Source organism: Pseudophryne corroboree, chromosome 4 (genome assembly GCF_028390025.1).
Source record: "Pseudophryne corroboree isolate aPseCor3 chromosome 4, aPseCor3.hap2, whole genome shotgun sequence".
NCBI classification, from domain to species: domain Eukaryota; kingdom Metazoa; phylum Chordata; class Amphibia; order Anura; family Myobatrachidae; genus Pseudophryne; species Pseudophryne corroboree.
This window is the reverse complement of record NC_086447.1, coordinates 458,521,018-458,542,249: the sequence shown is the minus strand read 5'-3', so window position 1 is coordinate 458,542,249 and position 21,232 is coordinate 458,521,018. Positions and strand designations below refer to the sequence as shown.

At 48.0% G+C, this 21,232-nt stretch overlaps 1 protein-coding gene across 1 annotated transcript in view; it reads right to left on the bottom strand.

Moving 5' to 3' along the window:
• The window catches only part of MANEA (mannosidase endo-alpha), a 96,479-nt gene that overhangs the window by 24,861 nt on the left and 50,386 nt on the right, over window positions 1–21,232 (bottom strand). Inside the window, exon 3 of the mRNA XM_063917004.1 lies at window positions 15,308–15,417. Within this exon, the coding sequence (XP_063773074.1) occupies window positions 15,308–15,417 (110 nt within the window). The remainder of the gene's footprint in view (window positions 1–15,307; window positions 15,418–21,232) is intronic.

Here is a 21,232-nt window from a genome sequence, read left to right as displayed (position 1 = left end):
GCAGTCTGCAAGGAGATAAAATGGCGCTGAGCAGTGTGCTGGCTTTCTGAGGAGGAAGCCCCGCCCCCGTAATGGCACGTTTCCCCTCATAGATTACAATAATTTTTACACTGGTGGGGGTAAGGACTGTTCCTCCGCAACTTATGTCCCCTTTTTAGCTAGTTATATTAGGTCTCATGCTGCCCAGGGCGCCACCCCCCCCTGCCCCCCCGCAACCTGCACCCTGCTGTGCCTGTGTTTGATGGGTAGCATGGTGCGCAGCGTTCCCGTCCGCTGCGCAGTACCTTTTCAGCCACGATGAAGATCTTCTTCTTCTTTACACTCACCTGTCTTCTGGCTCTGCAAGGGGGGTGACGGCGGGCTGTGGGAGTAAGCACATAGCCGCAGCTAACGTTTAGTACCATTCAGGAGCTAATGTCTTGTCAGACAGAAGCAGAGCCATTGAACTATTTAGGAAGTTGGTTCCTACTTCTGCCCCCTAAGTCCCACGAAGCAGGGAGACTGTTGCCAGCAGTCATCCCTGAAAATAAAAAACCTAACAAAGTCTTTCAGAGAAACTCAGTAGAGCTCCCCTGGATTGCATCCAATCTGCCTGGGCACATTTTCTAAACTGAGGTCTGGAGGAGGGGCATAGAGGGAGGAGCCAGTTCACACCCTTGAAAAGTCTTAAAGTGCCCATGGCTCCTGCGGAACCGTCTATACCCCATGGTACTGAAGTGGACCCCAGCATCATCTAGGACGTATGAGAAATTATATATATATATATATATATATATATATATATATATATATAGACATATATATATATATATATATATATATAAATGAGAGAGAGAGAGAGAGAGAGAGAGAGAGAGAGAGAGAGAGAGAGACGTTAAGGTAGGAAATTACCGTTGATAACAGTATTTCTGCTAAGTCCACAGGTTCCACAGGATACATTGGGATATGGTTGAGCGACAGCGGATCTTGCACCACTCAGTCAAAGCTTTCTGGCCTCCCAGCATGCAGCGGGCCCATCCATATATCCCCACCTCCTAGCTCAGGCAAATCAGTTGTTTAAGAAAGCTTAAGGCAGGAGCATCATAGAGACCTAGTCAGGCGAGAAGAGCACACATGCACACCCTTGCGTACAAGAGGGAAGAGGTTAGTGAGTAAAAGGATCCTCAAATCAGGTGTGTCAGGGTGGGATCCGCGTGGAACCTGTGGTCTTAGGAGATATACTGTTATCAAGGGTAAGTTCTTACCATAACGTATATTTCTCCTGCAGGGTCAACAGGGTATGCATACATTGGGATGACCCAAAGCAATTTAGTGGTGGGGACGCTCCTGTTTGGACAGGAGAATCCTTCGCCCGAATTCAGTGTCCTGAGAGGCAAAGGTATCCATGGCATAATGTCTAATTAATGTGTTAATAGAAGATCACGTGGCTGCCTTACATATGTGTTCTGCTGAAGCACCACGTTGTGCTGCCCATGATGATACCCATGATACCTTACGAGTAGAGCGAGCAGAGACATTATCCAGAACAGGGAAATCAGCTTGAGAATATGCTTCTGAAATAGTCATCCGAAGCCACCTTGCCAGTGTTTGCTTATCAGCAGTCCATCCTCTCTTATGAAATCCGCAGAGAACAAAGAGAGAATCTGTCCTTCTGGTAGCACTGGTATGATCTACGTAGATCCTTAAGACAAGGACTACGTCCAACGATGCATCTCCAGCAAAGAGATCCATCCGCTGGAAAGCCGGGACTACAATTTCTTCGTTAGGGTGGAATTTAGACACCACCTTAGGAAGATACCCAGATTTAGTTCTGAGAACTGCTAAGGATAAAAAAAATCAGAAATGGAGGATGACATAACAAGGTGCCTAAATCTGAAACTCTTCTAGCTGAAGCCATGGCCAGTAGAAAGAGAACTTTAGCTGTCGACCATTTAAAATCCACTCTTAAGTGGTTCAAATGGGGCAACTTGAAGGGCCATCAGAACTAAACTTAAGTCCCAAGGCACTGTAGGAGGAACAAAAGGAGGTTGAATGTGCAGCATTCCCTGGAAAAAAGTGCGCACACCTTGTAGGTTGTCAATTTTCTTTTGGAACCATACAGTTAGTGCTCACACCTGCACTTTCAAGGAAGCCACCCTTAAACCTTTATCTATTCCTGCCTGAAGGAATGCTAGGATTCTGGAAACTCTGAAAGACCTGAAGTCAAGTTTCCGTTCACTGCACCATTGAATATAGGCTTGCCATGTTCTGTGATAAATGCGAGCTGAGGAGGGTTTCCTTGCTCTAAGCATTATTTGAATTACCTGTTGTGAGAATCCTCCTGACTTCAGGATGGAGGTCTCAAGAGCCATGCCGTCAAAGACAGTCAAACCAGATGTCTGTGGTGACAAGGCCCCTGAATCAGAAGATCTGGACGTTGAGGTAGTAGGAATGGAGCATCCAACGACATCCTCTGCAGATCTGTGTACCAATGTCTTCTGTGCCAAGCTGGAGCTATTAGTATCACAGCACTTTTTCCTTGTTTTACCTTTCTCACCACCCTGGGTAACAGGGCGATGGGAGGAAACACATAGGCCAGATGAAAGTCCTATCTCACTGACAGGGCATCCACAAAGATTGCTGTTCTTGACCCGTCTGCGGGCACCTTGTGGTTCTGACGAGACGCCATGAGATCTATCTCTGGCAAACGCTGTCGATATTCAGGAGGAGCGATGTGCGGTCAGCTGAAAGACCGCACATCACAATCTCCGCTCCGTGCAGGGACTGAGCAGCAAAAGGATGTGGCTGTGTTCAGCCCCTCCTGCTCCCAGGCTTAGTTCAACAGCGCTGCCCGTACCCCCCCCCCCCCCCTTACCAGGGCCGGCTCACGTCCCCAGAGAAGTGCCGCGATTCGCGGGTGTTTAGGAGGCGTGGCCTAGTGGAGAGAAGTGCCTGCTGTCCCTGCATTGCAGAGACCTGTGGCTGGGTTGTCACAGGTAAGAGGCTATCCTGCCTGCTCCCACTCCCTCTCCAATGGCAAATGTAGGATTTGTAAGGGGGGTCCAGGGGTCCATATCCTGTATGTACATAACATTAAAATAATTATATTATAATATATGTATATATATATATATATATATATATATTATTTTGTTTTGTTTGTTTTTTGGTTTACCGGCTCTCCCAATAGGTATATAAACTGCTCCGGGTGCCCGCACTGCCATACACAATAGTGTTAGCTTCCTACAACCTTATCTCTGTGCCACACTCCTAGATAATAAAACATCACTCAGAGGGTGGTCTTCTGTTTGCCGGCGGTCGGCCTCCCGGCGCTCAGTATACCGGCGCCGGGAGCCCGACAGCCGGCATACCGACAATTATTTTCCCTCGTGGGGGTCCACGACCCCCATAGAGGGAGAATAAAATAGTGTGGCGCGCGTAGCGCGCCACCGTGCCCGTAGCGTGGCGAGCGCAGCGAGCCCGCAAGGGGCTCATTTGCGCTCGCCAAGCTGTCGGTAAGCCGGCGGTCGGGCTCCCGGCGCCGGGATGCTGGTCGCCGGGAGCCCGACCGCCGGCCAGCCGTAGTGAACCCCACTCAGACACCAGTTTCAGAGTTATTAACATTTCAAGGTCTACACCATTTCATCAGGATATAGTCCAGGAGTGCGGCAGAGAGACAAGGTTTTATATAGAGACCACTGCCCTCTGTCTCCTCCTCTGCTGCATCGCAGCCGCCCCTAGTCTCCTCTGCACCTCTGCCAACTCCTCCTCCGCATCATCGCCAAGCCCACAGCCTCCTTCGCCCCACGCTGACCACAGCCTCCTCACCACCGCACACCACAGCCTCCTCCGCATCGCCGCTGCTCAATAGGTAATTTTACTCTGGTGCCTTTCTCTCTCCCTATGTCCCTGCTGTCACTCTCCCTGTCCGTATGTCCCTCTCCCTGACCCTCTGTCACGCTCCCTGAATTTCGGCTCATACCGTGTGCTATAATGTTAATTTCAGCTCACACCGTGTGCTATAATGTGAATTTCGGCTCATTCTGTGCGCTATAATGTGAATTTCGGCTCATACAGTGTGGTATAATGTGAATTTTGGCTCATTCTGTGTGCTATAATGTAAATTTCAGCTCATACAGTGTGTTATAATGTGAAAGGGCCACCAGTACTAGATAGTATATGGGGGTACTACTATTGTGAAGCATAATGTGTATAAGGGGTATATGGTGTGATAAACTACACTGAAGGGTACGTCCCCTTTTGAGTGGCCAGGCCCCTTTTTCAGAGCATAGTTACCGCCTTCACTTTTCCATACCCCCACTGCTTCCCGGAGGTCCCGGGGGCCAGCCTCACCTACACAATGGTGTTTGCTGGTGCAATACTGCAGTCCCAGGCGCCTCCATCCCCATCGCAGCACCTCCATCAGTGGGATTCCTGGCCACCATCTACATGGTGCGGCCTCCTCCCCACCCTGGTGTTGTCTCCTTTTCGTCCCCATAGTATTGCCTCCTGCTTCCTGGTGGCTCCGCCCCCAGGGGCACCAAATCGAAAATGTAACTTGCCCCCCCTCCCCCAACCTATAAATGTTCTAACGCCCCTGCATATAAACAATAAAACTGCACTGGACTAGTAAAACTACATATAAATATGTATGAGTATAGATATAACAATGCACAGTAGATACTGGATGTATATCACAGAATACTTGTATTAAATATTCAGATAAGAGTACACTTGTTCTTAACTAACACTGTTTAAAAATAAGAATTTACTCACCGGTAATTCTATTTCTCATAGTCCGTAGTGGATGCTGGGGACTCCGTAAGGACCATGGGGATTAGCGGCTCCGCAGGAGACTGGGCACAACTACAAAGAAAGCTTTTAGACTACTGGTGTGCACTGGCTCCTCCCACTAAGACCCTCCTCCAGACCTCAGTTAGTTTACTGTGCCCGGAAGAGCTGACACAAGTAGGAAGGATTTTGAATCCCGGGTAAGACTCATACCAGCCACACCAATCACACCGTATAACTCGTGATACAATACCCAGTTAACAGCATGATAACAACTAAGCCTCTCAACAGATAGCTCAACAATAACCCTTTAGTTAAGCAATAACTATATACAAGTATTGCAGACAATCCGCACTTGGGATGGGCGCCCAGCATCCACTACGGACTATGAGAAATAGAATTACCGGTGAGTAAATTCTTATTTTCTCTAACGTCCTAAGTGGATGCTGGGGACTCCGTAAGGACCATGGGGATTATACCAAAGCTCCCAAACGGGCGGGAGAGTGCGGATGACTCTGCAGCACCGAATGAGAGAACTCAAGGTCCTCCTCAGCCAGGGTATCAAATTTGTAGAATTTAGCAAACGTGTTTGCCCCTGACCAAGTAGCAGCTCGGCAAAGTTGAAGAGCCGAGACCCCTCGGGCAGCCGCCCAAGAACAGCCCACTTTCCTCGTGGAATGGGCTTTTACTGATTTAGGATGCGGCAGTCCAGCCGCAGAATGTGCAAGCTGAATCGTACTACAAATCCAGCGAGCAATAGTCTGCTTAGAAGCAGGTGCACCCAACTTGTTGGGCGCATACAGGATAAAAAGCGAGTCAGTCTTCCTGACTCCAGCTGTCCTGGAAACATAAATGTTTAGGGCCCTGACTACATCCAACAACTTGGAAGCCTCCAAGTCATTCGTAGCCGCAGGCACCACGATAGGTTGGTTCAGATGAAAAGCTGATACCACTTTGGGGAGAAACTGGGGACGAGTCCTCAACTCTGCCCTATCCATATGGAAAATTAGATAAGGGCTTTTACATGACAAAGCCGAAGCCAAGGCCAACAACATGACCACTTTCCACGTGAGATATTTCAAATCCACGGTTTTCAGTGGCTCAAACCAATGTGACTTTAGGAAATCCAACACCACGTTGAGATCCCAAGGTGCCACTGGAGGCACAAAAGGGGGCTGAATATGCAGCACTCCCTTAACAAAAGTCTGAACTTCAGGTAGTGAAGCCAATTCTCTATGGAAGAAAATCGATAGAGCCGAAATCTGGACCTTAATGGAACCCAATTTAAGGCCCATAGTCACCCCTGACTGTAGGAAGTGCAGGAACCGGCCCAGCTGAAATTCTTCCGTGGTGGCCTTCCTGGCCTCACACCACGCAACATATTTTCGCCATATGCGGTGATAATGGTTCGCGGTTACTTCTTTCCTAGCTTTTATCAGCGTAGGAATGACTTCCTCCGGAATGCCCTTTTCCTTCAGGATCCGGTGTTCAACCGCCATGCCATCAAACGCAGCCGCGGTAAGTCTTGGAACAGACAGGGCCCCTGCTGCAGCAGGTCCTGTCTGAGCGGTAGAGGCCATGGGTCCTCTGACATCATTTCTTGAAGTTCCGGATACCACGCTCTTCTTGGCCAATCCGGAACAATGAGTATAGTTTTTACTCCTCTTCTCCTTATTATCCTCAGTACCTTTGGTATGAGAGGAAGAGGAGGGAACACATAAACCGATCGGTACACCCACAGTGTTACCAGAGCGTCCACAGCTATCGCCTGCGGGTCTCTTGACCTGGCGCAATATTTTTCTAGCTTTTTGTTTAGGCGGGATGCCATCATGTCCACCTGTGGTTTTTCCCACTGGTTTACAATCATTTGAAAGACTTCTGGATGAAGTCGCCACTCTCCCAGGTGGAGGTCGTGCCTGCTGAGGAAGTCTGCTTCCCAGTTGTCCACTCCCGGAATGAACACTGCTGACAGTGCTAACACGTGATTTTCCGCCCATCGGAGAATCCTTGTGGCTTCTGCCATCGCCGTCCTGCTTCTCGTGCCGCCCTGTCGATTTACATGGGCGACCGCCGTGATGTTGTCTGACTGGATCAGTACCGGCTGGTTTTGAAGCAGGGGTTTTGCCTGACTTAGGGCATTGTAAATGGCCCTTAGTTCCAGAATATTTATGTGCAGGGAAGTCTCCTGACTTGACCATAGTCCTTGGAAGTTTCTTCCCTGTGTGACTGCTCCCCAGCCTCGAAGGCTGGCATCCGTGGTCACCAGGACCCAGTCCTGTATGCCGAATCTGCGGCCCTCTTGAAGATGAGCACTCTGCAGCCACCACAGCAGAGACACCCTTGTCCTTGGAGACAGGGTTATCAGATGATGCATCTGAAGATGCGATCCGGACCACTTGTCCAACAGGTCCCACTGAAAGGTTCTTGCATGAAACCTGCCGAATGGAATCGCTTCGTAGGAAGCTACCATTTTTCCCAGGATCCGCGTGCAGTGATGCACCGACACCTGTTTTGGTTTTAGGAGGCCTCTGACTAGAGATGACAGCTCCTTGGCCTTCTCCTCCGGTAGAAACTCTTTTCTCTGTTCTGTGTCCAGAACCATCCCTAGGAACAGCAGGCGTGTCGTAGGGACCAGCTGTGACTTTGGAATGTTTAGAATCCAGCCGTGCTGTTGTAGCACTTCCCGAGATAGTGCTACCCCTACCAACAACTGCTCTCTGGACCTCGCCTTTATCAGGAGATCGTCCAAATACGGGATAATTAAAACTCCCTTCCTTCGAAGGAGTATCATCATTTCCGCCATTACCTTGGTAAAGACCCTCGGAGCCGTGGAGAGACCGAACGGCAACGTCTGGAATTGGTAATGACAATCTTGTACCACAAACCTGAGGTACTCCTGGTGAGGATGGTAAATGGGGACATGTAGGTAAGCATCCTTGATGTCCAGCGATACCATGTAATCTCCCTCGTCCAGGCTTGCAATAATCGCCCTGAGCGATTCCATCTTGAACTTGAATTTTTTGATATATGTGTTCAAGGATTTCAAATTTAAAATGGGTCTCACCGAACCGTCTGGTTTCGGCACCACAAACATTGTGGAATAGTAACCCCTTCCTTGTTGAAGTAGGGGCACCTTTACTATCACTTGTTGTGAATACAGCTTTTGAATTGCCTGTAACACTGCCTCCCTGCCTGAGGGAGTGGTTGGCAAGGCAGATTTGAGGAAACGGCGGGGGGGGAGACGTCTCGAATTCCAGTTTGTACCCCTGAGATACTATTTGAAGGATCCAGGGATCCACCCGTGAGCGAGCCCACTGATTGCTGAAATGCTTGAGACGGGCCCCCACCGTACCTGGCTCTGCCTGTGGAGCCCCAGCGTCATGCTGTGGACTTAGAGGAAGCGGGGGAGGACTTTTGCTCCTGGGAACTGGCTGTATGCTGCAGCTTTTTCCCTCTACCTCTGCCTCTGGGCAGAAAGGACGCGCCTTTAACCCGCTTGCCCCTATTGGGCCGAAAGGACTGTACCTGATAATACGGTGCTTTCTTTGGTTGTGAGGGAACATGGGGCAAAAATGTAGACTTCCCAGCTGTTGCTGTGGAAACGAGGTCCGAGAGACCATCCCCGAACAATTCCTCACCCTTATAAGGCAGAACTTCCATGTGTCGTTTGGAATCTGCATCACCTGTCCACTGCCGAGTCCATAACCCTCTCCTGGCAGAAATGGACATTGCACTAATTTTGGATGCCAGCCGGCAAATATCCCTCTGTGCATCCCCCATGTATAAAAGTGCCTCTTTTATATGCTCTACGTTCAGCAAAATAGTGTCCCTGTCTAGGGTATCTATATTTTCTAACAGGGAATCTGACCACGCAGCAGCAGCGCTGCACATCCAGGCTGAAGCTATAGCCGGTCTCAGTATCACACCTGTGTGTGTATATATAGATTTCAGGATAGCCTCCTGCTTTCTATCAGCAGATTCCTTCAGGGCGGCCGTATCCGGAGACGGTAGTGCCACCTTCTTTGACAAGCGTGTGAGCGCTTTATCGACCCTAGGGGATGTTTCCCAGCGTGACCTATCCTCTGGCGGGAAAGGGTACGCCATTAGTAACCTCTTAGAAATTACCATCTTTTTATCAGGGGAAGCCCACGCTTCTTCACACACTTCATTTAACTCTTCAGATGGAGAAAAAGTTACTGGTAGTTTTTTCTCTCCAAACATTATACCCTTTTTTGTGGTACCGGGGGTAACATCAGAAATGTGCAACACAGTTTTCATTGCCTCAATCATGTAACGTGTGGCCCTACTGGAAGTTACATTAGTCTCTTCGTCGTCGACACTGGAGCCAGTATCCGTGTCGACATCTGTGTCAACCATCTGAGGTAGCGGGCGTTTTAGAGCCCCTGATGGTTTTTGAGACGCCTGGGCAGGCACAGGCTGAGAAGCCGGCTGTCCCACATTAGGTATGTCGTCAAACCTTTTATGTAAGGAGTCGACACTATCACGTAATTCCTTCCACAGCACCATCCACTCAGGTGTCGACCCCGCAAGGGTTGACATCACATTTACAGGCATCTGCTCCGCCTCCACATAAGCCTCCTCATCAAACATGTCGACACAGCCGTACCGACACACCGCAAACACACAGGGAATGCTCTGACAGAGGACAGGACCCCACAAAGCCCTTTGGGGAGACAGAGAGAGAGTATGCCAGCACACACCAGAGCGCTATATAACACTGGGATCCCACTATCAATGAGTGTTTTCCCTATAGCTGCTTTTTTATATATATTACATATATATATCTATACTGCGCCTAAATTTAGTGCCCCCCCTCTCTTTTTTACCCTTCTGTAGTATTCTCAGACTGCAGGGGAGAGCCAGGGAGCTTCCTTGCTGAGGGAGAAGCCCCGCCCCCTTTTCGGTGGACTTTCTCCCGCTTTTTCTGTGATACTGGCAGGGGTAATTTTACATCTATATAGCCTCTGGGACTATATATGATGTATATTTTGCCAGCCAAGGTGTTATTTATTGCCCTCAGGGCGCCCCCCCCCAGCGCCCTGCACCCATCAATGACCGAAGTATGAGGTGTACATGAGGAGCAATGGCGCACAGCTGCAGTGCTGTGCGCTACCTTGGTGAAGACTTAAGTCTTCTGCCGCCGATTTTCCGGACCTTCTTCGTGCTTCTGGCTCTGTAAGGGGGACGGCGGCGCGGCTCCGGGAACGAACACCAAGGTCGGGTCCTGCGGTCGATCCCTCTGGAGCTAATGGTGTCCAGTAGCCTAAGAAGCCCAAACTACCACCTGTTAGGTAGGTTCGCTTCTTCTCCCCTTAGTCCCTCGCTGCACTGAGTCTGTTGCCAGCAGATCTCACTGAAAATAAAAAACCTAAATATACTTTCTTTCTAGGTGCTCAGGAGAGCCCCTAGTGTGCATCCAGCTCGGCCGGGCACAAGAATCTAACTGAGGTCTGGAGGAGGGTCTTAGTGGGAGGAGCCAGTGCACACCAGTAGTCTAAAAGCTTTCTTTGTAGTTGTGCCCAGTCTCCTGCAGAGCCGCTAATCCCCATGGTCCTTACGGAGTCCCCAGCATCCACTTAGGACGTTAGAGAAATGATATGTAGAATATTTAAGTGCCTGTAAATGCACAGTGCTGATGAAACAGTCAGTTTTACAGAGGAAACAGAGCCCTGCAGTCCCGGAGATCAGCCCAGCTAGTAATGAAGATGGCGCCAAAATTTCTGTCAGGAAGTGAGGGAGAGTGAACTGCAGCTCCAGGGTGGTAAAACCAGCAGTAGATGGCGCCCATAGCTGGGGGAGTAGCTGCAGGTCAGCGCCTTATCCCCTATGCTGGTCCTCACCACCAGATACTGTGGAGCCTATACCAAACGGATTTTAGTAAATCCAACCTGTGCACCCTTGCCCTGGTGGATATAGTGGGGTCCCTGTGCATTACAGTGTCCATGCCAGCGGCGCGGTCCATCTCCTGGGACCACAACCGGATCGCGATTACCGGCGGGTCCCAGCTGGGGGACCCTCTTACCTCCTCCCTGATGTGCAGCCACGCGATCCTGGAGAGCGTCAGCGGTGGTGTGCCTGATGACCGGTGCGCCTCCGCTGCAAGTACCCGGGAACCCAGCCGCGGGAGTATGCAGCACTGCTGGGGGAGGTGATGGAGCCGCATAACAGAATGTCAAAATTACATAAACAGTGTTGCGGCCCTTGAAGTCTTTTTTAAAAAGCTCTTTTTTAAAAAAGCCCCACCTGTTAGCTGCCTGCACTGTAGGCACCAACTTACAAACAGACCTCCAGTGCCTGGAGGTGGGGTTATAGAGGAGGCGGTGCAATGCATCCTGGGAACAGTCAAAGCTTTAGCCTGTTGGTGCTTCGGATCAAGATCCAACTCTACACCCTGATGTTATTCCCTGTGGAATACCAGTGTACCCCACTGCAGAAAGGGTAACTGGAATTCCATTTCCTAGGAATAGTAAATTTCTGTCAGCTGTTCTGATCCAGGAAACTCAGTCTTAACTGTTTTGGGACGTTTAAATACAGGTGCCTTGGATTTTAACACAGGCTCTGCTGATTCTTCTAAGGATAAAATTGATTTCATTGCAGTAATTAACTCAGATATATCCACTAAGCTGAGACCTCCTTCCTCATCCTCATATGCAGAACCAGAAAGTAATGAGTCTTCGTCCTCTGATGAATCCTCATCTGAAACATGTGTAGACTGTGAAGATGTTGTTTTGTGTCCAAATGATTTACTTACGACTGGCTTTTCAGCCTGTTTCTGTTGAGAGGCTACTGCTACCCCTGCTGGAAATGATAAACCGCAGGTGGAATGCTGCACATAAGGGTTAATAGTGTAACCTACCACTGGTACAGAAGTTGGAACTATCCGCTCAGCTATACTGGATAATGTCTGTGCAAACATAGCCATGGGGGGGAGGGGATCAACTTGCACCTGCGTCTGCCCTGAATTTTTCAAGAAACCTTGGTGAAAGCTAAAACAGTTTGCACACAACCCATCCTGAACCAGATCCTGGGAGGTTAACACAGCTTTACATGACAAACATAATATGAGTGTCGGTGCTGCTGTTAGTGTATTTTCCTCACCTTTGACGCTCTTAGACATGATAAATAATCAGACACTTTCACAGTGTAATACACAATTTGTGACTGTAATCACTTTAAATGTGTTAAAGTGACATACAATCCGACCCCACCCTGCTTAGCACCAGCATTGAGGATTTGAGTAAACAGAGAAAACTGACAGAATTTATAGCAATGTCAGCAATCACACTAGCAGTCACAGGTTATACATTAGTATAATAAGCAATATGAGCACATATTCAACTACAAATACAGTTCAAGTATGTAGGAGAAACATATTACTGCATTACTTTATAAAAAAGTTTTAATCATATTCAGACGCATAGCGAAAGAAACCACAGTAATATTATCAAACTCATTTGCATTATGCACTTATCCAACTATTCGTACTCAAGGGTAGATAGAGACTTAGTGCTCTATAGCCCGTATTCAGGAGAGTGGGATACAATGAGACTTACCCCGCTTCCAGGATCGATCAATATGTTTGTAAACGTTGAGTGGATCCAGACGCTATAAGTGCACACCGCTGCTCCGTGAACCTATAGCGAACACAGATGCCCAAGTGAACACTGATGTACCAATCACACAGCTGCCTATGCTGCGACTGGGTCCCTTAGTACACAGCGTCTTGGTCAGAAGCAGGAATTCAGTTCATGGCGGGAGTCTCGGAGGAAACTGGTCATGAACCGCAGGGAGGGGCGACCAGGGGAGCGTCTGACTCCTCACTGATGACATCAACCCTAGGGATCGCGGCCTCATGCTACCCCTGGAGCCTATGATCCCTAAGACCTAGCCCTGGTACACTCTCGGTGGCAGCTGCGTCAGCGACTGTTTGGTAGTCTCCCCTCCAAACAGTGTGGCTGTGTTCGTGTTCCCCCTCTAAGCGGAACCGATGCCTTACCTTCACCCCATGCTCCGGCCACAGCCTGGTAACGTCTGCTGGACCTGCTAGTTTTATCTGACACAGATGCCTGCCGAAACAGCACTGTTCTCACGGGTAAGCTTTGTCGCGACCCGGCGGGGAGTTGTTGGAGCGACTCTAAGGTACGTATAAGACGCTGTTTAGAAAGATCACTCAGAAAAAAATACTAAGACTATAAAAATAAAATAAAAAAGCTTATGGCTGCTAAAAACCAGCAGGTCTTAGACCGTGGATACCCTGTGGACCCTGCAGGAGAAATGTATATGTACACATACATACATACATACATACATACATACATATAGACGTGGCTCCGTCTGTGCCTGGGCGCGCCTAATGCTGAAAGCGTCTCCGTCCGGGCCCATTCACTAGAATGAGAGAGAGTCTCTGTGCACTCTTGGCGCACCTAAGCAGATGGATCGCCTAGTCATGCCGGGAGTGCACGCCTGCAATGGAACCGCCTCAGATGAGCGTGCCATATATATAGGGTAGTGTTCACTCTAGGCTGTTTTAGCAAGGCGCCGCGCCCTACCCATTTTTTAGCAAGCAAAACCCGCCCTGCCCCTTTTGCGGCACCCTGCTAAAACAGCCGCCTGCTTCCAGCCCTCCCAGCGAGTAAAGATGCGCATGTGCGGCATCTGTTCACGCATTGGGAGAGAGCTGGGGGAAGCCCAGCACCGACGGAGGTGCTGGGCACGCCCCCAACAGTGACGTCGACTGCCACAGACGCCCTCTATAGCAGCGTCTGTGGGCCGCACCGCCCACTAAAATGATGGTGGGTGGCCACACCCCCGAACTTTGGTGCCCTGCCCCTTCATCATCCTAGAAAGAACACTATACGGCATTGGTCTGGATAGGAAGGAGGCAGTGAGATGCGACTAGGCTGTAGAATGGGATACACTGGACTGAATGAGGGGGGGAACTGTGACTTGACTAGAAGGGGGGTGTTCTTGCAGAGGGTCAATGAGATGGGGGCAGGGGGCTGGTTGGGAAAGGGAAGAGGGGAGGCACTGCCCAAGACAGGGTGCTAGACACTACGATGAAGGATGATTGGGGACAGTGGGCAGGATGGCAAGGGGGCAGTGAGATAGGGGTGTGAGATGGTAACAATGGGGTCAAAGAGTAGGCATCAGTGTGACTGGACTGGTTGGGGGGGGTTCTAGGTGGGAGGGCAGTGAGATGGGCACAGTGGGCTAGTTGGGAAGGGAAGGTGGGAGACACTGGGCTGGCAGGATGGGAGACACTGGGATTGGGGGGGGGGCGGGTCAGAAATGGTGGGGACACTGAGCTGGAGAAGGGGCGGACACGGTGATGGGAGATCCTGCCGTTTCATTTCTGCCTGGACCTGCACACGTCACAGCAGCCATTTGAGCAGCCCTTCCCCAGTGTCCCTGTACCCTACCAGCATCCTCTGGCGTCCTTGGCCCCCAGCTCTACCACCTCTGCACTGCTAGCTCTATGTAGGGATCTGTCAGCTGGTGGTGGGTCTGACTCGCTCCATCACTCCACCGGTGATCGGACACCCGGCGGCGGCATTGGCAGCTCCCGCTCCGAACCTCTTCTCTGTCTCCTTGCTCTGCTGACCCCCTCCACCCTCATAGACTACTGCAGGGAAAAGGTGACCGCAAATCTGGATCAAGCACAGCCCGCAAATCCGAATACAGGAGCCGGAGCTGGGCTGATCGTTCATAGGTGCCATGGGAGGGCTGATTGACAGCCAGCAGCCTCATTCCGGTGGCTAGTGTGTTCATGCAGTGTACTATAAAAACAAACAAAAACAAACAAACTCCTAAATGAAGGCGGGGAAAGGGATGGGGTCTGGGTTCATGCCCCCCCCCCAATCCGCCTATGGTTCCTATGAAAAATCATAAACTATCCTAACTTGCCAAGTCCTTGTTTTTTTTATTTACAAAGACAATTACTCTCACATCACAAAACATTGCCCTGATGGTTGTTTAGAACAAAACCCCTTCAAATCACCATGAAGAATGTAGTGTAGCAGCTGAAGTTAGTCTTGCTTCTCTGAGCGCTACACTATTATACTGCATAGCAGAGGAATGTTGCATGGCTGCTACTTGTCCAATACACGTGTAAAGAATTATAAAACTTACAGGTGCATACAAGTGAGATCTTTACTCGTTTCACATGTTGGAGTGTATATAAGCAATAATGTTTATGTTGCATAGGAAATCTTATGCCAAAAGTTGGATCATTCTCACTATTTTGGTACGAAGACACTGTTTTGAATACTATGTTATTGCACAACTGAGCTGTAATATTGCTTAAGAGTTCAAACTAAATGTTTTATACAAAGTGTGATTTTTTTTTTTTTTGCATTTGCACTTGGATTTGGTCCCAAGATTAAGCGCTAATACAATGGCATTAATATTTTCTAATAGGATTGACAACTAATGCTAAGATTGTGTTATGCATATTTATAGAATAAGATGTAAAAATTCAGTGGTGAATAGAGAAAAGAGTAATGTATTTTTAACTTACCTTCAGGCTGTATTTGTGAGCCATGTCTAATATATTTGGCAGTAGGTCATCAGACGGAACTCCATTGTCATCACTCATTTCTGGTGGATACCATGAGATGGATATCACTCCTGTGAACACCAGTTAAAAATAAATAGTTTAATTTTTTACCAAATTGTGCACATATTGCTTGATTTAAAGGGAATGTTTTCTAGAAATTTCTAAAATTCTCCATTAAGACAAAATCAGGATTACTGACAAAGCATTTTCAGAAAGCAACAGAAACCACAATTTTCAGAACATTCTGATTGCCCTATAAAAAAATACCTTAAGGCACATTACTGCAACTTGTCTGAGGCACAAGTCGAACCCGATTTCCCTTGAACTTCCTGGGAGTGCTTCCATCCGATATGGTGCTTGATGTGCCATTTTTAGATGCGATTTATCGCATACGATATATCGCATGCTGATGTGTGGGTGGGGGAAAAGCAACTCAAGTGAAGACGTCCGAGAAATCGTATGCAATATATCGCAGGTGCTAAAAAACTAGCTGCGATGTGCACCTGATGGCTGCGATTCCGATTTATCCTATGTGCAGCACGTCTGACCTCCGACTCAGCCCCTACGCCCACGGGAGCGTGCATTGGATCGGATCAGATGTCAAACACCTGCGATTTGGACAGTTTTCGCCCGATTTCCAAGCCCGATCCGTCGGAATTGGGTGAAAACAGGCCATATCGGACAAGTGTATGGCCAGCTTAAGAGTATCATATAGGCCAAGCAAATCTAGCCAAAATGTCTAGATCAGTGGTTCTCAAACTCGGTCCTCAGGACCCCACACGGTTCACGTTTTCCATGTCACCCAGCAGGTGCACTGTGTATCAGCAATTGTCACATTTCAAAAATCTACAGGTGACCTGCAAAACATGAACCGTGTGGGGTCCTGAGGACAGAGTTTCAGAACCTGTGGTCTAGATAATTACACGTGATGTATGGGTTTGAACTTACTCGGATATTAACACCAAATTAGCGCAAATTCCGATTTAGCCAGATTTTTCTTATTGGCTATCCAAAAGATATGACAGTCGGATAGCCCAGAAGATGATGTTTTGAGATTCAAGTAAATCCGAACCGGCACATCTCTAGTTGTTACATTCCGCACTTAAAACATCTATATGGAAAGAATTAATTCCTATCAAACCTTTTGTAAACCTGCAGCACTTATTTCAATAAAAATCAGAGTGGAAGCTGCATTAAAGCACTGTTCAATTTCAAATCTAAAGTAAACTAATTAAATAACCATACAGAAGAGCTTCTGTTAACGTGTTATAATCTATTAAAGACAAGCAAATATTCATAAATATAGAGGACAGAGTCCAATCTTAATCACATTTATAGCATAAAGTACTGCAGTAACAGGATAATAACTCCTAAAAAAAACATCCAGTTGATCATTAAACAGCTTACTTTTTGTAGAATTGCTGAGGATTCCAGGTAAATAATGTGGCTCACAATAATAGGATTTTAGTACCTACCGGTAAATCCTTTTCTCTTAGTCCGTAGAGGATGCTGGGGACTCCAAAAGGACCATGGGGTATAGACGGGATCCGCTGGAGCTTGGGGACACTAAAAAGACTTTGACTGGGTGTGAACTGGCTCCTCCCTCTATGCCCCTCCCCCAGACCTCAGTTATAGGAACTGTGCCCAGGAGAGACGGAAATTTCAAGGAAAGAATTCATTGTTTAAACACGGTGAGTGTCATACCAGCTCACACCACGAACATACCGCCAAACGTGGCCTTCAATAGAATACCAGCCAACGGCATGAAAAATACCACATGCTGAGAGAATATGTAACACAACCTGAGTGTCAACACAACCAAAAACAAAAACACTGCATGCTATGGCATGACAACGTCAGCAACAGCCTGACAGAAAGAAACACCACCAGAGTGTAACCATAACCAATAACTGCAGACACAGTACGCACTGGGATGGGCGCCCAGCATCCAATACGGACTAAGAGAAAAGTATTTACCGGTAGGTACTAAAATCCTATTTTCTCATACGTCCTAGAGGATGCTGGGGACTCCAAAAGGACCATGGGGTTTATACCAAAGCTCCAGACCGGGCGGGAGAGTGCGGACGACTCTGCAGCACCGATTGAGCAACAAAAGGTCCCCATCAGCCAGGGTTTCAAACTTGTAGAGCACAGCAAAGGTGTTTGAACCCGACCAAGTAGCTGCTCGGCAAAGTTGAACCGCCGAGACTCCTCGTGCATCCGCCCAAGAAGAGCCCATCTTCCTAGAAGAATGGGTCTCCACCGACTTCGGTAATGACAATCCAGCCGTAGAACGAGCCCGCCAACACGTATCACAGATCCAGCGTGTAACAGAATGTAAAGACGCAAGCGCCCCAATCATGCTGGGAGCATACCAGACAAACAGAGCCTCTGTTTCCCCAATCTGAGCCAAATTGGCGACCTAAACATTCAAAGCCCTGCCTACATTGAGAGACTTTGAAACAGCTAATGCCTAAGTGACCACCGGCATCAAAATAGGCTGATTTCTGCGAAACCCAGAAAACACATTTGGCAGAACTATTATCCGAGTTCTCAATTCCGCATGGAAGATCAAACAGGGCTCTTGTGAGACAAAGCTGCTACTTCAGACACCCGCCTTCCGGACGCCAAAGCCAATAGCATGACCACTTCCCAAAAGAGAAATTTTAACACAACCTTTCACAAAAGGTTCCAAACAGTGTGACACAAGAAAACACAACACCACGTCAAGGTCCCACAATGCCAACGGGGCACAAATGGAGGTTGGATGTGCAGTACTCCTTTCACGAAGGTCCGAACTTCCGGAAATGGTGCCAAGTCTTTCATGAAAGAAAATTTATAAGGCCAAAACCGCACTTAATGGAGCCTAACTTTAGGCCTGCACCCACACCTGCTTGCAAAGAATGGAGAACGACCCCACTGAAAGTTTTCCGTAGTAGCCTTCTTGGATTCACACCAAGACACATATTGTCTCCAAACACGTTGGGAAGGCTTTGCCGTTACTACTTTTCTAGTCTGAAGAAGTGTGGAAATGACTTCACTGGGAATAGCCTTTTTGGCTGGGACAGGACGTTCAACCGCCACGCCGTCAGGCGCAGCCGCGGCAAGTCTTGATACACGCCCGGATCTTGTTGTAACAGTTCCTCACGTAGAGGAAGAGGCCATGGATCTTCTATGAGTAAATCTTGAAGAACTGGATACCAAGCCCTCCTTGGTTAGACTGGAACAATGAGGGTCGCCTGAACCTTTGTTCTTCTTACGTTTATCACCTACCGAAGAGTGAAAACGGAGGGGACACCTAAACCGACTGAAAACACCCAAGGTGTCCCGAGGACGTCCACTGCTATAGCTTGAGTGTCCCCTGACCCGGAACAATATCCCTGAGATCTCTCGTTGAGGAGAGACGCCAACATGTCGACTTGAGGCACTCCTCAAAGACTTGTCACTTCAGTGAAAACCTCTCGATGACTGTATTTCACGCGGATGGAGATCGCGTCTGCAGAGGAATCTATTTCTCCGTCGTACACATCCGGAACGAAGGCTGCTAATATAGCGTTTACCAGTCTTTACACCCAGCGGAAACCTTTTTTTCGGCTTCTGCCATTGCCGCTTTGCTCATTGTTTCACCCTAGCAGCTTACTTACACCACTGCTGGCTAGGTCTGGGGGAGGGGCATAGAGGGAGGAGCCAGTTCACACCCAGTCAAAGTCTTTTTAGTGTGCCCAAGCTCCTGCGGATCCCGTCTATACCCCATGGTCCTTTTGGAGTCCCCAGCATCCTCTAGGACGTATGAGAAATGCAAGCAAAGTCCCAAGCACCAAATGCTGCAGATCAATGCTCTCCACAAGTGAAGTCCGTGTCTTTGCTAGCAGGCAAATAAAGGCCAATAGTACAGTAGGTGGAGAAGTGACAGAGGAACCGCTGTAAGCTTTATTATGTAGCAAAAAAGAGAAAGTGATCCACACTGGCGCTACCTTCATTGCATCAAAGTGGCTGCAATGGAGGTCAACCTCCTGTGAGAGTGATAGTATAGTGGAAATAAAAATACATTGCTATTAAGGGTAAACTGCTAGAAATGTAATGGATAGTACCAGTGGGAATATAGATTAAATAAATATAATTGTGCAGCTGATAAAAAGTAATAATTCAATATTTATTTAAAAAAAATGGGATCTTCGACATACAAGGTCAATGTGAAGAGAGCAAATTAGCACATATTCAAACATGTACAACAATATACTAGTGCAAAACAGTTAATTCTGGTCTGGTTTGTACACACACATATATGAACTGCTGAAGTCCCAACAATATAAGGTGTCAGTCCAGACAGGCTGTTTCCCTTTAGGGATATTTACCAGTCCTTGGATATTGAGGTCCAGACAATCTTTAAGGAAGATGACTTGCAGTTGTTTTGGATGTGCATATGTGGCTGGAGCGATGGCAGGTGCTGATTTGTCTGGGCAAGATGCAATCCTAATTTTTAGGGTCCAGTGGAAGGTGCAAATGAGCCTTTAAAAGGTTGAGTAGCTACTTAACATAATTCGCCGGCTTCTTCAAAAATATTGCTTCTGATTAACTGCTGTATATTGTATCACAATGCAACAAGCCCTTTATAACATCATACACTAACCACACTAACTTCAACTTAAACTACATTATGTTTTCTATGAATAAAATATCCATCACTGTAATGTTAGCCATTATTTATCTTACAGTTAATATCCATTGTGTATATAAAACTCTTTCTGGAAGAAGGAAGAGATATGTTTGCTTATTCCATCCGGCAAAAAGCTCTGGTTTTGGATTAATAGTACAGGTTGAGCATCCTTAAAATGCTTGGGACCAGAAGTATTTGGGACTAGAGTGGCCAATCCTGGGATCGATGAGATCCTGTGATTCCGACCTTAAATTGTCCGGGATTCAATCCTGGGATTGGAGCTTGCAATCTCGTGGATTTCGGGATTGGCCATCACTTTAGTGTTTTCTATGCCAGTCAGCGTTGAGCGTCCTCAGGTGGCTCAGATGCTGCCCGGCTCCCTCTGCTAACCTCCCCCTCGCTCCGGCTGGGCGCACTGCGCATCGTGACGTGAAGTCAGAGGTCACGCTGCGCAGCCAGCCGCCCGCTGGACCTCACCGTCGCATTGCACTTCCCGCCCAGACGCCGGACCTCACAGCAAGTGGTCCACCCTTCTTCCCGTCCAGTTTAGGGGGAGTTATCTGGGCTGGTCAGGGTAGGGGGCGTAGGACACATTGAAAAGCAGCCAATCCTGGGTATCCTGGTATTGATCATTTTTTGATTCCCGGGATTGAAAAAATGGCCCGGGACTGGCCACTCTATTTGGGCTACAAAATGTTCCCTTATTTTAGAATACTTGCACACCATAATTAGATAATTTAGGGATGGGACCAATGGCGGCTCCTGTCATTAACAGCCCAGGTGGCTGCCCGTGCTGCAACTAGCACAGAGTAATGAGGAGGAGATGAAAAATGAAGAGAAGATGAAACTAATAAAAAAAACGGAAAAAAAACTGTGCATACGCACAATGGGGGTAATTCCAAGTTGATCGCAGCAGGAATTTTTTTTAGCAGTTGGGCAAAACCATGTGCACTGCAGGGAAGGCAGATATAACATTTGCAGAGAGAGTTAGATTTGGGTGGGTTATTTTGTTTCTGTGCAGGGTAAATACTGGCTGTTTATTTTTACACTGCAATTTAGATTGCAGATTGAACTCACCACTCCCAAATCTATCTCTCTCTGCACATGTTATATCTGCCCCCCCTGCAGTGCACATGGTTTTGCCCAACTGCTAAAAAATATCCTGCTGCGATCAACTTGGAATTACCCCCAATACCTTTTCTATAGCTGTTCTTGTGCACATTGTTGAA